General features: G+C 36.5%; 1 protein-coding gene across 1 annotated transcript in view; it reads right to left on the bottom strand.

Moving 5' to 3' along the window:
• Positions 1-10,495, bottom strand: part of Tbcd (tubulin folding cofactor D) — a 45,158-nt gene extending 34,663 nt beyond the window's left edge. Inside the window, exons 1-5 of the mRNA XM_069818447.1 lie at positions 10,102-10,495; positions 9,792-9,982; positions 8,992-9,127; positions 6,751-6,949; positions 1,480-1,708 (exon numbers count right to left, since the gene is read on the bottom strand). Of these exons, the coding sequence (XP_069674548.1) occupies positions 1,480-1,708; positions 6,751-6,949; positions 8,992-9,127; positions 9,792-9,982; positions 10,102-10,461 (1,115 nt within the window). The 5' untranslated portion in view covers positions 10,462-10,495. The remainder of the gene's footprint in view (positions 1-1,479; positions 1,709-6,750; positions 6,950-8,991; positions 9,128-9,791; positions 9,983-10,101) is intronic.
• Positions 10,496-16,817: the final 6,322 nt, after the last annotated feature.

Below are 16,817 nucleotides of genomic sequence, written 5' to 3'. Positions count from 1 at the left end.
AATTACACACACGAACATAGGTGGAGATAGAACGATTTCCTTGGAAGGAAAAATATGACGATAAAATAAGGTAATTCATAAATACATATCGTTATCATTAGCATCCGAATGCATAAAAAATACAAATACCTACTTTTTTGACGAAGGAGGGACCTGAAGGTGCGAACTAGAGAGCTGTGCTATTACTGGTTCTGTAGGATGTTTCATATTTGTCCACGCCGCCATTTGTTATAACTTGTATGGTCACTAGTTTTACGTTGAATGCCATCACCCGCAATAATAGCAGATGCATCAACAACACTACCATCTGTAGTATTAATAGATGCTTCATATTAGACTTATTAATAGTTTTATTTCCACTTTGTGCTACACTTTTAAAAAAGAAAAGGGGATCTCGCGAACTCATCACGAAGTGAATTGAATGAACTCTCTCTAGAAAACGTTTCAGGTTTTTTCCAATTCTTTCTTATTCATACCATGAAAAGATAAATTGGATAATGAATGCCTGTACTTAGAAGCATAACGTTTACGTAAATGTTGATTTGCATATTTATATGCAGAATTATGTTTTCTTCACACCTAATGCTAGACAGAGAGACAGTAGTCTATACTTTGACCTGGAGGGGCATTCCCCCTCTATACCCTCCCCTCCATATTTCCACCTATGCACATGACTTACAACCATTTTTAGTAACTTAATATATCTTTATTCGAAATCAAAAACACACAATGGCAATCCAAATCAAGGCCTACAATTTTCTTCATGACCATTTCATTGCATAGAATGAACTGACAAAAGAAATGGTGAAAATGTTAAGAGAAATTAATTATTGCATATAATTATTTCTACTTTACACTTCAATTCAATCTAAGTTGACTCTGTCCAACATGGCACCATATTGTACCTCTCTGGCACATTTCATATGCAAAATTAATTGTGCCAACATTGACTTTAAATAACTAAAATTTAATTAATTATGTTTCAACATGAGAATAATGATTCAATTTATCCTCCTCAGCAATCCAATGAACACACTATTTCCCCTCCCCTTTCCTTCCGTACTCATTCTACTGCCCCATTATCGCAAGATGTACCCTAAGCATGAAATCTCTCTCCACATCCAAGTACTTGGTGAACTTTTTGCATGCCAATAATACTTTAGCTGCAAAATAACAGCATCTTTCATTCATTCAACGAACTCAACGAACTCAACTCAGGAGGGAGTGGTCAATATTATCGTCAGGATGTCATCTTCAAACCTTTGCATGTTGATTTTTAAATATTTCAACATTTTTTCCCGTGGGTAAAAATTAAGTGAAGAAATGCATTGAACAGTGCAATGGACGAATTTCTAAAAAGCCCTACCCATACAGTGAGCTACTATCTACTGTAAAGAGTTAAATGAGAGTAGAGTGTCTGCTATAGTAACATAATTATAAAAAAAGAGCAAAGTGTCCATTCTCTTTATCTGTTCTTACCTGATTACATTATCTGTATCTCTGAGACTCTGCATCAATTCTTCAATAACTTCCTCGATTTCATCTGGTATTTCAAAGTCCTCGTTAACCTCTTCCTCTTTCTGCTCAATTGGACTTTGCTGCACTGTATTACGTGTCACACTATCTCCTGCACTGAGGTTGGCTGCCAGTGACCTGCAACCACGCTGGTAACGCCATACAGCCACTCTCATCTTCAGAAATGTTAACCCTTAACAAAGCAGAAAATTCTTTATCAAGATGGTGATACAATAATAACAAAAACTTTAGTTATCGCAGCATGATTTGCATCGAACTTATGACGTCATACTGTCAGAAAATTAACGAGGGGGGGAACCTGCTTCATAGCTGCTACATCCACCACAAAGCTCCCAGAATCTTCTAAATATTATACCCTGGTTCCCAGTATTTCAATTGAGTAATAAGGTAGGGAAGTCTACTATTGTGTAAGACTTGAGTAAGATTAGCACCTGAGACCTGAGCATTAACAAAGAGAAATGAAAGATGTCTTGGTATATTTGAAACAATTTTTTTTTACTAATGGCAGGTATTTGACTGCTCGTCATTCACCCATATGAAGCCGGTTTTGTAGATCAATTTACTCAAAGAGTCATTGCCCAAGATGTACCATAGAAGACTGGTCTACGCTATACCCACAATGAGATGAGATGATGTTGAAGATTTGTTGGGATGTCACAGGGGAACAGGAGCTCCCAGAGAAACCCCATGTATTACCTGAACCATAGGTTTGCTCAACACAAGTTATAAATCGGAGGTAAACCGAGGATCGAACCTGGGTCCACAGGATTATAAATCCAGTGCTCTCGTTGCTAAACCATTGTGGTGGTTTTGAAACAAATATCATCATATGTATATTTTGAAAAGTAAAAGAAAATGAACAATGGAGGAGATATCATTATTTTCTAATTATTATTTAGTATGTTTGCATTAATTTATTCAACTTGTGCTTGTATGACTGTATAAATTTTTTATTAGTGTTCTTTAAATATTAGTAAATTGTATCAGCTTCTTCTGTTTCTGGCTAAATGGAAGAGAAGGCCTGATGGCCTTAACTTCGCCAGAATAAATAAATTATTATTATTATCATCATCATCATCATTTTGAACTGGATGCATTATATGGCAAGTCACATCTGATTCAATACAGAGGAGAAATCGAGGAACATGTGATAAAATTCAATGATGATCACACAATTTAAAAGCGTCAGAATACCAAAGATAAGATAGATTAATAGTGTGAGCCAAAATGCTGAAATCCTTAGGGAAAAATGGATGACGACAATGACACTGAGTGATGATGACACTCAAAGACATGGTAATGCTAAGGTAACTCATTTATAAATGGTGACATGATGATAAAGAAGTAATAATAAAATGAGAATGGAATCAGAGAAACTTAGTCTCAGATTGCTTCATTCACCATTAACCTCACACAATCTGTTAGGGATAAAATTTCACGAGAAACTGTCAGCTAAGCTATACTTTACAGACATCGAAGGAATGTAACAATCTGTCCATACCTGGGAGGTGTACTTTATTGAAAGGTAGGTTGCACAAACTGTAACTTTGTAACAAGCATACAGTAAGTATACTTTTACTCTTTAAATGAAATTTGTTTTATTCTAAATACAGTAAATGCTTTGCAACTTCGAACTAGATAGGAGCAAAAGAAATAAAAACACCACGCAATTTTACACTACTTTAAACTGTACAATACAGTTTACTTCACAATATTCAACTAATGAATAATGTACAACATTTTATGACGAAGTTCTCTTAAAAAATTCAGCCAGGTTGGTTTGTCGAGTACACTTTGCTTAACAATTTTCTGCTCAGAAGTATCCTGTAACTGTTGCATTAATTGAAGAGCTCCAGCACTGCTGCTACTAATAACAAATTTCAACAATTTCTTCACTGTGTGTGTTTTCACTGAATTTTGAAAGGTCAAATCGTCATTTTTTCACCTTCACCCTCACTCTCACTACACACACTGTTAGATGTTAATTCTGTTGTTGCATATACACTGACTGACAAAAAAAATCACGCACCAAGAAGGAGTTGTCATTTTGCTGTAAACCATGGCACACAGTTACATCTCAGTGAGATTGTCAAATGATTAGCATAGTAACGTAATTTGTTGAATGGTGTTGCCACCAGAGGTCGTGAACCTGCTGTCATTCGTGGCCTATAAAAGGGCTTGCATAGGCTACTCGAACATAGTGGACTGTTGTTTCCGGTTGCATAAAAGTCGTCGATCATTCGACATGCCTCTACGACGCAATCAAAGAGACTTTACCCAGTTAACAGAGTTTGAGGGGGGGCGCATTATTGGAATGTGCGAGGCTGGATGGCGTATCGGCGAATCGCCAGCTACCTATGCCGTTCTGACCACACTGTTAGGAAGTGTTGGGATCAGTGGATGCGTGAGGGCATGCACACACGGTGACTGGGCTCAGGATGCCCTTGACTGAGCGCCAGGAGAGAAGAAAGTCGAATCCTCCGGCAAGCCCGAACAGATCCAGCTGTTTCGTCGCCCGCCGTCCTAAGACAGGTAGCACCGTCATTACAGGCCCCTGTGTCTGGCCGAACCATTTCCAGGCACTAGGCTGAAGGAAATTTGGTCTCACGGCGCCCATTATGTGTCCTGTCATTGACACCCGTCCACTGTCGCCTCTGTTTGCAGTGGTGTCGTGAGCGACAAACCTGGATTGCTGAAGACTGGAACCGGATTGTCTTTAGTGACGAATCCAGGTTCTCTTTGAGCTCTGACGACGGTCATGTTCGTGTCTGGAGACCTCGTGGTGCATGCCTCAATCCTACATTTTCTGTGGCATGACACACTGCAGCCACTGCTGGGTGCTGGTCTGGGGGGTCATCACGTATGACAGTCGGTCACTCGTAGTAATGATACGAGTGTCAATAACAGCGCAGCGATATGTGCAGGACATCCTTCAGCCACATGTGTTGCCACTCATGGCAGGATTTCCAAAATGTCTTTTCCATCAGGATAATGCTCGGCCGCACACAGCAAGGATGTCACGGGAATGCCTCCGCAACGTTGTCACACTTCCATGGCCTGCACGATCGCCAGAGTTGTCACCAATCGAACATGTCTGGGATCACCTGGGATGCCAACTTCAGCGACCTAGGAGTTTACAAGATATAGAGAACCAATTGCGGCAAATATGGACAGATATGCCGCAGGATACCATACGAAATCTGTATGCCTCCATACCCGCCCGTATTACAGCTTGCATCCAAACTAGAGGTGGACAAACAGGGTACTAGAGCCTCAATTCAGGTGGTCAGTTTTCAGCAATAAAATTATTATTTTGCTCTAATATTGTAATCACTTACATACATCAATGTTACGATCATCCGCATCAGGCTTCATGCAATTCCCACAACTCCTTCTTGGTGCGTGATTTTTTTTGTCAGTCAGTGTACTTTACAATCTCATTTACGTCTAATAAATTTTCCTCAAATCTACACTACTTTCAATCAAGGTGTACTCATTCGCTTCAATGTTCTCACATTCAGCCTTGTTCAGAAGCTTATGAATTGATTCCTGCACTTCTTCAGCACCATTATCTCGCAGCTCAACATCGTTTTCATTAATAAGACATTCTGCTTACAAAAAACAGTTCCGAACTGCATCCTTGGCACATTAATACACACTCCTCAGAACTAAATTTTCAGTTTTCGTAATGTATTAGGTCCTGAAATCGACGTTTTATCCATAGTCAAGAGGTAAAGCAAGATTTAGGCCAGTGAAACAGCTGTTCATGTCTGTAACTGAGGATGTCCGTAAAAAAAGAGTTGCTTTTCATTACTTATATATTATTTTAGCTGGGACATAAAAATCTGTCTGTATTTGAGGAGTGTCCATATCTTGAGTGTATCCATAAGGAGAGATTTCAAAATGAAAGAGAATAGGACAGGGACAAAAAACGGAATAGAGGAAAGATACGAAAATTTCCCACTATCATAGTTGCCATGTGGAGTAAATATGGTCTTACGGGTCTCTGTAAATATCGTGTAATTGGCAGTAACCAGACATACCATACATATGAAAGAAGGAAGAAACGTGAATTAATCTATCATAAAATTTTATTTATTTATTCATTCATTTATTTATTTATTTTCTCATGAAATCTCAATTGGTAAATGGGATTGGTGCCCACCCAGCTTCATGATAAATTTGGGAAGTAACACTGAGTAGCAAAATCCGGTTTTGTAAGCCAGCTATAATGCTGGCCACAAATTACCCCATACTAGTATCTCGGACCTCTGCTGAAACATGGGGACATAGCAGTTGACTAGTCGGCCTTGGTCCTCCATGGCCTGTTGTGCCAAGAATTTAATTTTAAAAAAATGTGACATACTGTCATTTCGTAGTCAAGTATCTTTTCTTTTCAGCCAGCTATGATTAGAAAACTGACCGTAAAAAATCATTGTCACAGACTTCTGGAACAATAAGACTAACAACAATCTTAAAACGCCATACAATGAAAAAGTTGATTTGGTTTGGTTTTTAGTCTGATTTGGATTTTGGTATAGTTTAGTATTTACTGTGGTTTTCAATTCTTGTAGACAAGATCAATTAGATCTTTTTAAATTCCATTAGTGTGACAGAAGGGAATTCCATTTAAGAGACAGAAGCACCTGTATAAGGCACTCAGTAGTTCTTCATGATGATAGGCTAAGATGATAACCAAAGGAATTAGAAACTATCCAACAAAATCGTCTGCTCCTGAAAGTAGGAACCACAAACAAATGATACAACAGATTATAGGTCACGACATTAATCAATTGATTGTGGCTTAAGATTCTTGTACTCTATCAGTTATTTTAGATTTTTACAGGTCACCATTGACACATTAACTACTAAATCACCAAAAAAAAAAAAAAAGAAAAAAAAAAAAAAAAAAAAGAAAGAAAAAAAATGAAATTAATAAAACAGCTTTATTTACAATAATACATGACACATCATCACGTCAATGTGTAACTTGCCATTTCAAGCATTCACGATTCGAAATATGACTATGAAAAATCATTCTTATAGTATCATGGTATACCATGACAAACAAGATTTTTAAAATACTAGACAATTTAAGTTTCAAAAGTGAGAAGTGGAAATAAGACAACAAAACCAATTCTTAAGTCTCTACCATCTGTATTTCACTTTATCTCAACTGTATGCTTTGGCAGTTTTTACAACTAAAACACTTACCAATTCTCTGTATAACTTTTACACCATATTTTCTGACCAGGGCATGTGGATTCTCTCTGTATTTGCTGGCTAAGATCCATTTTAACAGTGATGGAGCATGTGGAAGTAAATCTTCTCTCTTTCCATGCTTTAAAATAGATGCAATTGCTGCTAGAGAACCACACTGTGCAAAAACTGGGCTGTCAGATGATACTATCCACTGTAAAGAGGATAATACAGAAGGAACAACGTAAATAGTAATGATTATGATTATCCTTTAGGGTTAATAATGTTCACAACCAGAGTTACCATCTGCCTTTAAGCTCTTACTGATACTCTTTAAGTGTACTATAAAGGCTAAAGCCTAAAAATAAGTCACGAAATGGGAGGTATTAAAAGACGCTTTCTTTTTTTCATTATATAATAAATACTGTATATATGTATAAACTCCTACTGCTCCGCATATTAAATGAATATCGACTAATTCAGCATTAGTGAATTCTTCCATTATGACAAATTTTGGCAAGTGAGCTTCGTACAAGAATAACAATCCTTAACAGATTGAAACAGAATGTTTATGTCGGAGTGCATCTAATCGAAAGATGTGCATATAGTCTACTCAGAAGTTTCATAGTATGATCATTCATAAAACATCAGATCGTAAAATACATGAGATATTTATTGAAAAACTATTAGTTCGAGGCAAGTAGTAAATAGGATGTTGTTTTATATGCATTTTTCTCACGCATATACTCCTTAAACCTGTGTAAATATTTTGATATTTGCTATTTGCTTAAGAAAATGCATATAAAAATGGTGTTTACTTTCAATGGGTTTATGCATGATGAGGCACCTGCTCACTTCAGCAGAGAAGTTTCCTGACATCTAGATTGTCATTTTCCAATCAATGGATTGGTCGGGGCAGTTGTGTCAGTTAGACGGTGGAGTTCCTCTATTTAAATCCATTGGAACAACAACAGAACAACTCATGTGCACAGCAAAAATGAATACTCTATGAGCCATAGTCGGTAAAACTAGACTTGATAGAGTAAGAAATGAAGATGTGAGATAACAGTGCAATATGATGGACGTTAAAAAGTTCATAAATATGAGAAAGAAAGAATGGAATGTGCACATAGACAAAGCTGATAACTCAAGACTTGTTATTAAAATAGCACGAGATATGATTCCCAGTGGCAAAAGAGATGTGGGCCGACCGAAAAAAAGGTGGAAGGACTGGTGTCATCTTTTACTGAATTGTCTCCCGTGTGGAGACAAACAGGCCAGAAGAAGAAGAAGAAGAAGAAGAAGAAGAAGAAGAAGAAGAAGAAGGAGGAGGAGAAGGAGGATGATTTCTATTTATTGGGGCATCTCAAAAAGTTTAATTATCGAATGGGAATTACTGATGAAGAAACACTCATGCAAATTATATGGGATGACATTGCAACAATCAAACCTGATCCAGAAATGTGGGAAAAGGTGAGAGCTTTTTGATATCACTGCATGTAAGTCTATCACTAAGCTAAGGGGACACTTTCTCTGATTCCTTTCCGAATATGAACAACTTCTCTAACAATTTTCTATACTAGTAAAAGATTACTACTGTATTTTCTGTTAACAATTCAAAAGTTATGTATATTTTCGTATAGGCCTATTTCTTTTATTTTCATAGGAGTAAGTTTTAAATGTGAATTCCATTCAATTGTTTCAGATAATTCGGAAATGAATGCCACACCATTTATAAAGTTTTTTTTTTTCCTTGAAACATGTTGATCAGTTAGATAACATTACATTTAATGTTTTTGTTTTACAGCAGTCTACCATCCTTATAATAAAAATGTTGTATGAGTGTATTTGGATGTTGGGAGGCCTGGAGTCTGAAAAGTAACTATAACGTAAAGTTTCATTTTCCATACTGGTCTGGAGTATGGAAAGATGTAAAATTGGATATAGTATGAAACAAAATACATTACAGTACAGTGTTAAAGAAAGCACATATTGTATTTTATTACTCCACGCAATCTTTGGAATTTCCTTAAATCTCTCGTCACTTCTTCTTATAACACTTTTCTTGTTAATATGTACTGTGCCAATCTCTTTTCAAAGAGCCACTGGCTTATACACACTAAACAAAATATGGCCTGGTGCACTGGTATACTGTTACACCACACATTTCGAATATATTAGTGAAAGCTACAAACCACAATACCAGGAGAACATGCTTGGTTTTAGAATACATCTGCAAGAAGTAAAATCACTTACATTACATGCCCAATCCAGAAATCCTGCTAGATGAACTTCTTTCACATCAGACCGAGTGAGGAAGCGCGAAGACAAAAAGGCAGTCACACATAACAGATTATTGCTGAGTGCATACATCTTGCACACACTAAGGATCCTATGAAGGGGAAAACATGTATCAATAAAACCATAGTATCAATATCATTTAAGTATACAATTTTCTTGGTGTAATGTCTAAAAGATTACTAAGTTACGGTTATTTCATGAATTTGGGCTATAATATGTTAAGAGTTTAAATGTGTAGTACTTAAAAGAAGAAGGTATGCTTATTGGATTACTGATTTTGATGTTATTGTTTTGGAAGAAAGTTAATAATATGAAATACAGCAATGACACAACACAATGTTCAAGACAAAAAAAAAATAAACCAAAATTAAAAACATAACGCACAATAAATAAAAATTAGAAGGAAAAATTTATATCAAAATTCATCTTCAATCTCAAATTTCGACAATGCCAACAAAACCTGTCATATCTGCATTCCACCTCTTCACCCAGTTGTCCCATGGTTTTCATCGATTGTGTGAGATAATAAAAATGAATCTCTTGAAAGTAAACACTCTCAATTTCAAGTCTGAAGAATGTATACTGCAAAGCAGCAGGACGATATTGAAAACAAGATCAATGCATGCTTCTACTTACCTATAGAAATAAACTATAGTCTAGCTTTGTTCTGATATAGGCTATAGCATAAATCTCAAATGCAAGTCTATCACAATTTAAACATATTAGATCGGTAGGACGTATTTAAATACGCTTACCTTTCCATAACAGTTTTCCGACCTCCAATTCTGTCGTCCTCGGGATTAAAACTGTCTAACCGTGACATGTGGAATGGTATCATCACAATAATGGACAACCACAGTAATAAAACATAACGTGTTTGCCAATTATCAATGTCAGAAGGATCTTGACTTTCGAGTAGCTGAAGAACCGGTTCAATATCCGAAACCTAAATTGAAAACAAGACATGACTGCATACGGTAAGACTCCAGCTTCATATACATATCACGTCAAAGTGACAGATACCTGTCACAACCCTTTGTTTACACATTCGAAATCACAACTTACCTCGTGTGGAAGATGTCTAACCACTATTTTATAACCTCTAACTTTCATTAAAACATACAAATATTTAAAAGTGGCATGTTTTAATTCTATTGGAGATTCTCCATCCCGAACTATACTAATCAACTTGTCCAAAATATTGTCGAGGTGAGGATCGAGCAGGTGAGGTTGTGCTTGATATTGATCCAGAATGTAAAGGAAGCGTTCATACGCGCGTTCTAGAGGAACAGTCGATGTATATATTGTCTTTAAATCCTCTATCATACTTTTCACTTCTTCATGTTCGGAAAACATTTCCCGAGCACAACCCAAACCGATATTTTCATCGCGAATTATGTCATCCATATCACCGTCCACCGCCATTTTGAAACGAAAACAAATGAAACCTGAAAATGAGCAGTGAAAACAATTGCATGGATTCATCCATGACAAGTCTGAAGCCTTATCTCGTATGTAGTGACTTCCGGTAATTCAAAACATTAAAAAGAACTGTCAACCTACACGGTTAAAAATTTTCCTTTCAATTTTAAGCATTCAAGCAATGCATACAAGAATGAACGAAACGTATTCAATTGTGCATGCTTTTTCCACTAAAAATGAGAGCGCATGCGGCAATTGAAAGCTATGTGGCCGTGAATAAACGCGATTATTTAGTAAGTCTACGGAATACTGAAAATTCTTTTGTTTGGTGATGGTGGTGGACCTTTTAAGCTAAAAATGGCGGCAAGCACGATTAGCTTTATTGTATATTATCGCAAATACGAGTGCCTACAAGTCCTTATTTACACTTGCTATTTGTCGCGCAACATCAAGCGCTTTCTGTCGGCTATATGTAGCATCACCGTTTATACTTGGCAGATTTTTCGTCCACAAGTCGACGCAAGTTGTTGCGCTTTCTGTCGGCTAAATGTAGTATCACCGTTCACTCTTGGCAGATTTCTCGTCTGCTACTCGAGGCTAGTTGTTGAGCTCGAGCAACGTTTGAATGATGTGGTGAGCCTTTTAAATGAACAAAATGGATTTTAACAATAAAAAGTAGCTGTTATAGCTTATGCAGCTTCAAGTGTTTTGTTAGCTTGCACTAATGAAAAAAAAAAAAAAAAAGAGAGAGAGAGAGAGACTGGGAAAGGAGATGGAGGTCCAGAAGGCAGGAGAATGGGTTATTCCATGTTCTCAGTAAAGATTTCTAACTGGAACAAAATTGTCCAATAGATATTTATTATATTAAAATGAATTGAAAGTTTAATTTTTTTCCTTGCATATTGACTTCTGATGTTCTTTATTTTTGTTTTGATGTCGGAGGGAATAGTATTGGGACGAACAGACTCCAAATTTTTACAAATAAACTCCAGTGCATTTTCCCTCCGAATCCTATTGTGATAGTCCTTATTTCTGATGTCATGAAAGTATGGAAATTCCTCGTAAAGCTTGATTAATTTCATTACTTGGTTTTTGTTCCACTCTGACATGATGCTACAAAACGCGCGGAAAGAGAGAAACAGCTGATTAAAAGTTGTCTGCTACTGCTTTTCCGAATCATGTTCGGGTCCTGTCGCGTCAATTCGGCTGGCCCACCTAGGAAATGTCGCACAGAAATAGAAACAGCTTCTACTCAGCAGATGTCGAAAGGAAAGGAACGAAATCCGTACTGCGCATGCGCCCGCGCTGTAAGTCGAACGACAAATAGCAAGTGTAAATAGGGACATAAAACGTCTTTGAGTGCCTATGGAATGTTCAACAACAATTTTGCGAATCAAGTAGGCCTAAGTATTAGATTGATATTTAATATTCATTAATACATAGTATACGTAGTGAAGATGGCGTTCAACATGACGCACCGTGTGGACCAAAATCTGCATGCATCTTAATTGAACGTTCGTTTTCAACTTCATTCTTTCAATATTCTTCCCAGATTGCATGCGTAAACGCAAGGAAAACTGAACCGTGTAGATGCACCTTTAGGCCAATTATCGAGTAGTGAGTGAAAAGTGAATGTCATAAAGCGCATTACAGCCGCTTAAACATTATCTTCAAAAAGAACACCACACCAGTGAGTACACAACTATAAGAAAAATAATGAATATCGCACGGAATCAGCTATATTTAAATAGATCGAAACGCATAATATATAGAATATAATAGTGTCCGGCTTGAAACAGAAACGCATAATATATAGAATATAATAGTGTCCGGCTTGAAACAGAAATTTATTATTCCAAATTAATTAATAGGCCTATATTTCCATACATAAACAGCAACTCAAAATGTTATTTTCTAGAAAAATGTTTTACACAGCACCTCGATATGAGCATCATTAGTGGCACGAAAGATGTCCAACCTATACTCAATCTCCGCCTATGTGTTTGACAACATTACAGGCGTAACACTCTCGACAGCTACATAAATGCGTCGACTTAGTCCGGAAGATCACGTACTGGTGTCTAATATACTTTAGTCTTGACAAAATCCCAGAAGAAAAAATCAAATTGAGTTAGGTCCGGCGAACTAGGTGGCCAGGCAATTCGATGAGCGCCCCTTCTAATCCAGGTTCCAGGAAAGTTATAGTTCAGAAAATCTCTGACTTCATTTACATAATGACATGGTGTACCATCTTGATAAAAAAAAATGACGCCACATGTTGATGTGGAGTTCACATCGTCGTTTTCAATGCAATTATGCGCATGCGCAAGAATTATGACGTTATGCAACCCATGCGCACCAAACATTTTCAGTTTGGCTGTTTATGTAGGCAAACCCGTATGGAAATATCTTCATTAATTTTCGATTAACAAATTCTGTTTTGTTATATATTCAAGCCGGACACTCTGTATACCACAGTCTATACACGATTTTTTTAAGGGTACATGACGTTAGCGCTGCGATCGGAAAAACAACCGAATGTCACATAGTTTAGTAGGACTGTTGCTATGGTAACAATTGTTAGTTGTCAAAGTTACAGTTGCCACGTGATGAATGTTCAATAGCTCTCTTGGCGACATTTATTGTACACTGACGTTCAAAGGTATCCGACTTACGATTTTATGAACGTGTAAGAGAACTTTCTAATAGCGGAATAGGTCAGAATAAAGATATGAAAAATTGACAAACTTTGAAAGATTTCCGCTAGTTCTCAATAGGCTGCACCATTATCGAGAGCCGTTAAAAATTGTCAGGGAAAATGATTATGTAGATTAAGTATAAACTATTCTTCTAATAGACAATATCAGCGTTTTGAGCCAAAGTCAGTGTTATTTTACAAGCAATAGAGTAGGATGAAAACTTGAATTCTATAACACGGGTATATTTATCTACGATTAGCAATAGTTATTATCTTCATCATCTATTCACAGAAGTAATAACTAAAGAATCCACACTTACATCAATAAATTATCGATCACTATCGATTAGTAGGGGCAGATATCTTTGAACGTAAGTGAAGCCTACGTATTTGCTCTGAGAAAAGTCAATATTAGTAGCCTAAAAAAAGGACTTCATTTCAGTTTTAGCTTAGGGGGGACAATATTTTTAGGGCACATCTTATCGAGTGCCGTATTTCCTCAGAAATAAATTATTTCCCATACCGTAAATTGAGGTAGGCCTAAACTCGACTGCTGACGTAAACTTGATAATAAAAAAAAGGAGATTTAACCAATACAAGATGCATTGAAAATATTTTCTTCCCTAAGTACCGGCATTTTTTTTTTATTATTTTAAGGGGATGTTATGTTTTTTGTGGTAACTTTACCCCAATTTGCAATGCATTTCTAGTTTCCACACACAGTCTACTTTTAACTTACTTATCCTACTTATACGATACATTTACAAGCACTCTTAACTGCTAATATGACGTACGTGCTAACAAATGAATATACAGTTTTGATGAAGAAATTTTATTTTCAATTAACAAAGGAATTGTACATTTATTGGAGCTGTAAAATCAACACCAATCTCACAACGAATCTCTCATTATGTTTTCAGATAACAAAATCAGAACAGCGTGGCAAATAATAAATAAACATAAGAAAACACCATCTGAACCTTGCAATTGAAATTAATGGCACTACTTTTACAAAGTCCACCGAAATAGCAAATCAGTTGAATGAATATTTTGCAAATATTTTAATTGCCATTATGCTCAATTTGTGAGCACTTTTTTTAGATCTAAGGTTGGTGCATAGGGCGTGTCAAATAACGTACCTTACGTGTAACATTCCACAGAAGTTTCCTGCTTTCAGGTCTACACCCTTCAAAATGAAGTGAACACAGTGTGATATTATTGTATTATTGTAGGCCTACAAATAAAAAATAATCGACACTTTTGTTCATTGCTTTTGTCATCTAGTCTGCTGTCAAAAAAAGTTGGAATTTATAAAACAGTTATATTACAGGTTGTTCTGTATGGTTGTGAAACTTGGACTCTTACTTTGAGAGAGGAACAGAGATTAAGAGTGTTTGAGAATAAGGTTCTTAGGAAAATATTTGGGTCTAAGAGGGATGAAGTTACAGGAGAATAGAGTTACACAACGCAGAACTTTACGCATTGTATTCTTCATCTGACATAATTAGGAACATTAAATCCAGACGTTTGAGATGGGCAGGGCATGTAGCACGTATGGGCGAATCCAGAAATGCATATAGTTGGGAGGCCAGAGGGAAAAAGATCTTTGGGGAGGCCGAGATTAGATGGGAGGATAATATTAAAATGGATTTGAGGGAGATGAGATATGATGATAGAGAGTGGATTAATCTTGCACAGAATAGGGACCAATGACGGGCTTATGTGAGGGCGGCAATGAACCTTCAGGTTCCTTAAAAGCCATTTGTAAGTAAGTAAATCTAATCTTCTAAAACTTATCAGTCATCTTCTACTCCTGAAAAAAAAATATTTAAGACGTAAGGTGGATAAGTAGGCCTAAAGGCAAATAACTTGTATTGCTTAAAAAAATTATATTACACTGATTGTACGTATTTTTTCACATGTATTTAAACTATTCTTTCTGACATACGAATAGGTAACTGATAACCAATAAGTGTTACTCTCTAATTTTATTAAGAAACGAACAACACAACACAATCCGGGAACAGCTGCGCTACGACTGCGACAGTCAGCAAACGTTTCTGGACAATATTAGACAGTAATTTAAAAGTTGTTAGGTGGAGAATTGAAAAATCTATTGTGAAGACAGCTGAAAGACTTTTGCAAGGTCAACAAGTAAGCAAGCGGGCTTGCTACTCCCTCCAGTGCGCAGCAAACGAGTGGGAGCTCGCTCATAAGAAAAAAACCCTGTGCCGCGGGGGAAAGCATAACTGATCGCTCGGTATATCTGAGTCTGTTCGTCTGTCTGTTTGTTACCTTTTCATTTGATAAGGGCTGAACCGATCTCTATGAAAATAGATATGTAAAATAAATTAGTTCCAACTTAGATTTCAGGTTATATCGCATTCAAAATATTTTCTTTGAAAGGGGAGTTGTAAGAGGGCCTGAAGTAAGTAAATAAAAATATTTCGCTTATTATTGATTTTTTAGAAAAATATTATATAACAAAAGTTGCTTTAAAAATGTTTCCAGCAAGCTTTATTCTATGCAAAATTTTGATAGAACTGATATTTAACGATATAATTATGTGAGTTTTAAAATAATAATGCGTTTTATGTCATTGCCACCTCACACAGACAAACACAGCGCATTGCCACAGGTTGTGAGGTCAGGGCTCTGAGGCAGAGTCGAGAGGAGTTGGTAAGGTGGGTGACCCACGCCAATCCAGCGTTCTGGAAACCTGTGACAATGCACTGTGGAGTTCCATCAGAGCATTGTTGCATACGAATCGCGCTTTCCAACAGATTACACCAGAAATGCTGAGGCGAATGTCACACCGAATCTGGCGAAGCATTATTTTGTGTGAGGAGAATGATGGGGAACATACTGACCCTTTGAACACTTCGAATACACAGTTAGTGTAAAGTGAATGTATGACCGGAATTAAATAATGTGTATATTTGAGACATTTATAGAGAGTAACGGATTTTGTGCCCACTCTGTACAGTAACTCCTCCATATTTACGGCTATTATAGCAACCATCATCTAGCACAATGGGCCAAATAGACCTATACTGAATTCCAGATGATAAAAATATTGAGGTAAACGAACATTTGAAGCGAAATGTATTACGTCACTGTGATGCGTAACGTGATTTGTCATCTAATTGCGCAAACTTTCCACGTGCGTTGGGTACAGTCTATTAATATGAAAATTAATTTCCGTTACTATGAAGACAGGCATTGAATTTTACAAAGTAATGGATTTTTATAATAGGCCTGCCTTGTTGAAGATTAGTCCGATTTTTCCACACAAGAACGATGTGGAAGTAAACATTTATTGATAGTCTAACAGACTTCGATCTCTACAGTGGCAAGTATCTCTGTTCATTATTTATGTTCAGTATAATATTAATAATGATTATATGAATCCTCTAGATTCAAAACCCCCTAAAGACCATTTTATTCATAATTTAGTTATGCTCACATATTGCTTGCTAAGAATGAATTCTAATGATTTATATAGTTCAAATTCGAAAACCCATTAAATTTAAAGAAAAAGGTTTTTTAAAAGTCATTGTAAGGTTGAAAATTCTTTCTATTTGTCACCAGTTACTGTCAAAATTCTTCAATTTGTGAATATGGATATAGGGGATTTTGAATCTATAGGATTCATATGCTT

Source organism: Periplaneta americana, chromosome 2 (genome assembly GCF_040183065.1).
Source record: "Periplaneta americana isolate PAMFEO1 chromosome 2, P.americana_PAMFEO1_priV1, whole genome shotgun sequence".
Taxonomy (NCBI): Eukaryota; Metazoa; Arthropoda; class Insecta; order Blattodea; family Blattidae; genus Periplaneta; species Periplaneta americana.
This window is presented reverse-complemented; position numbering and strand designations above follow the sequence as displayed.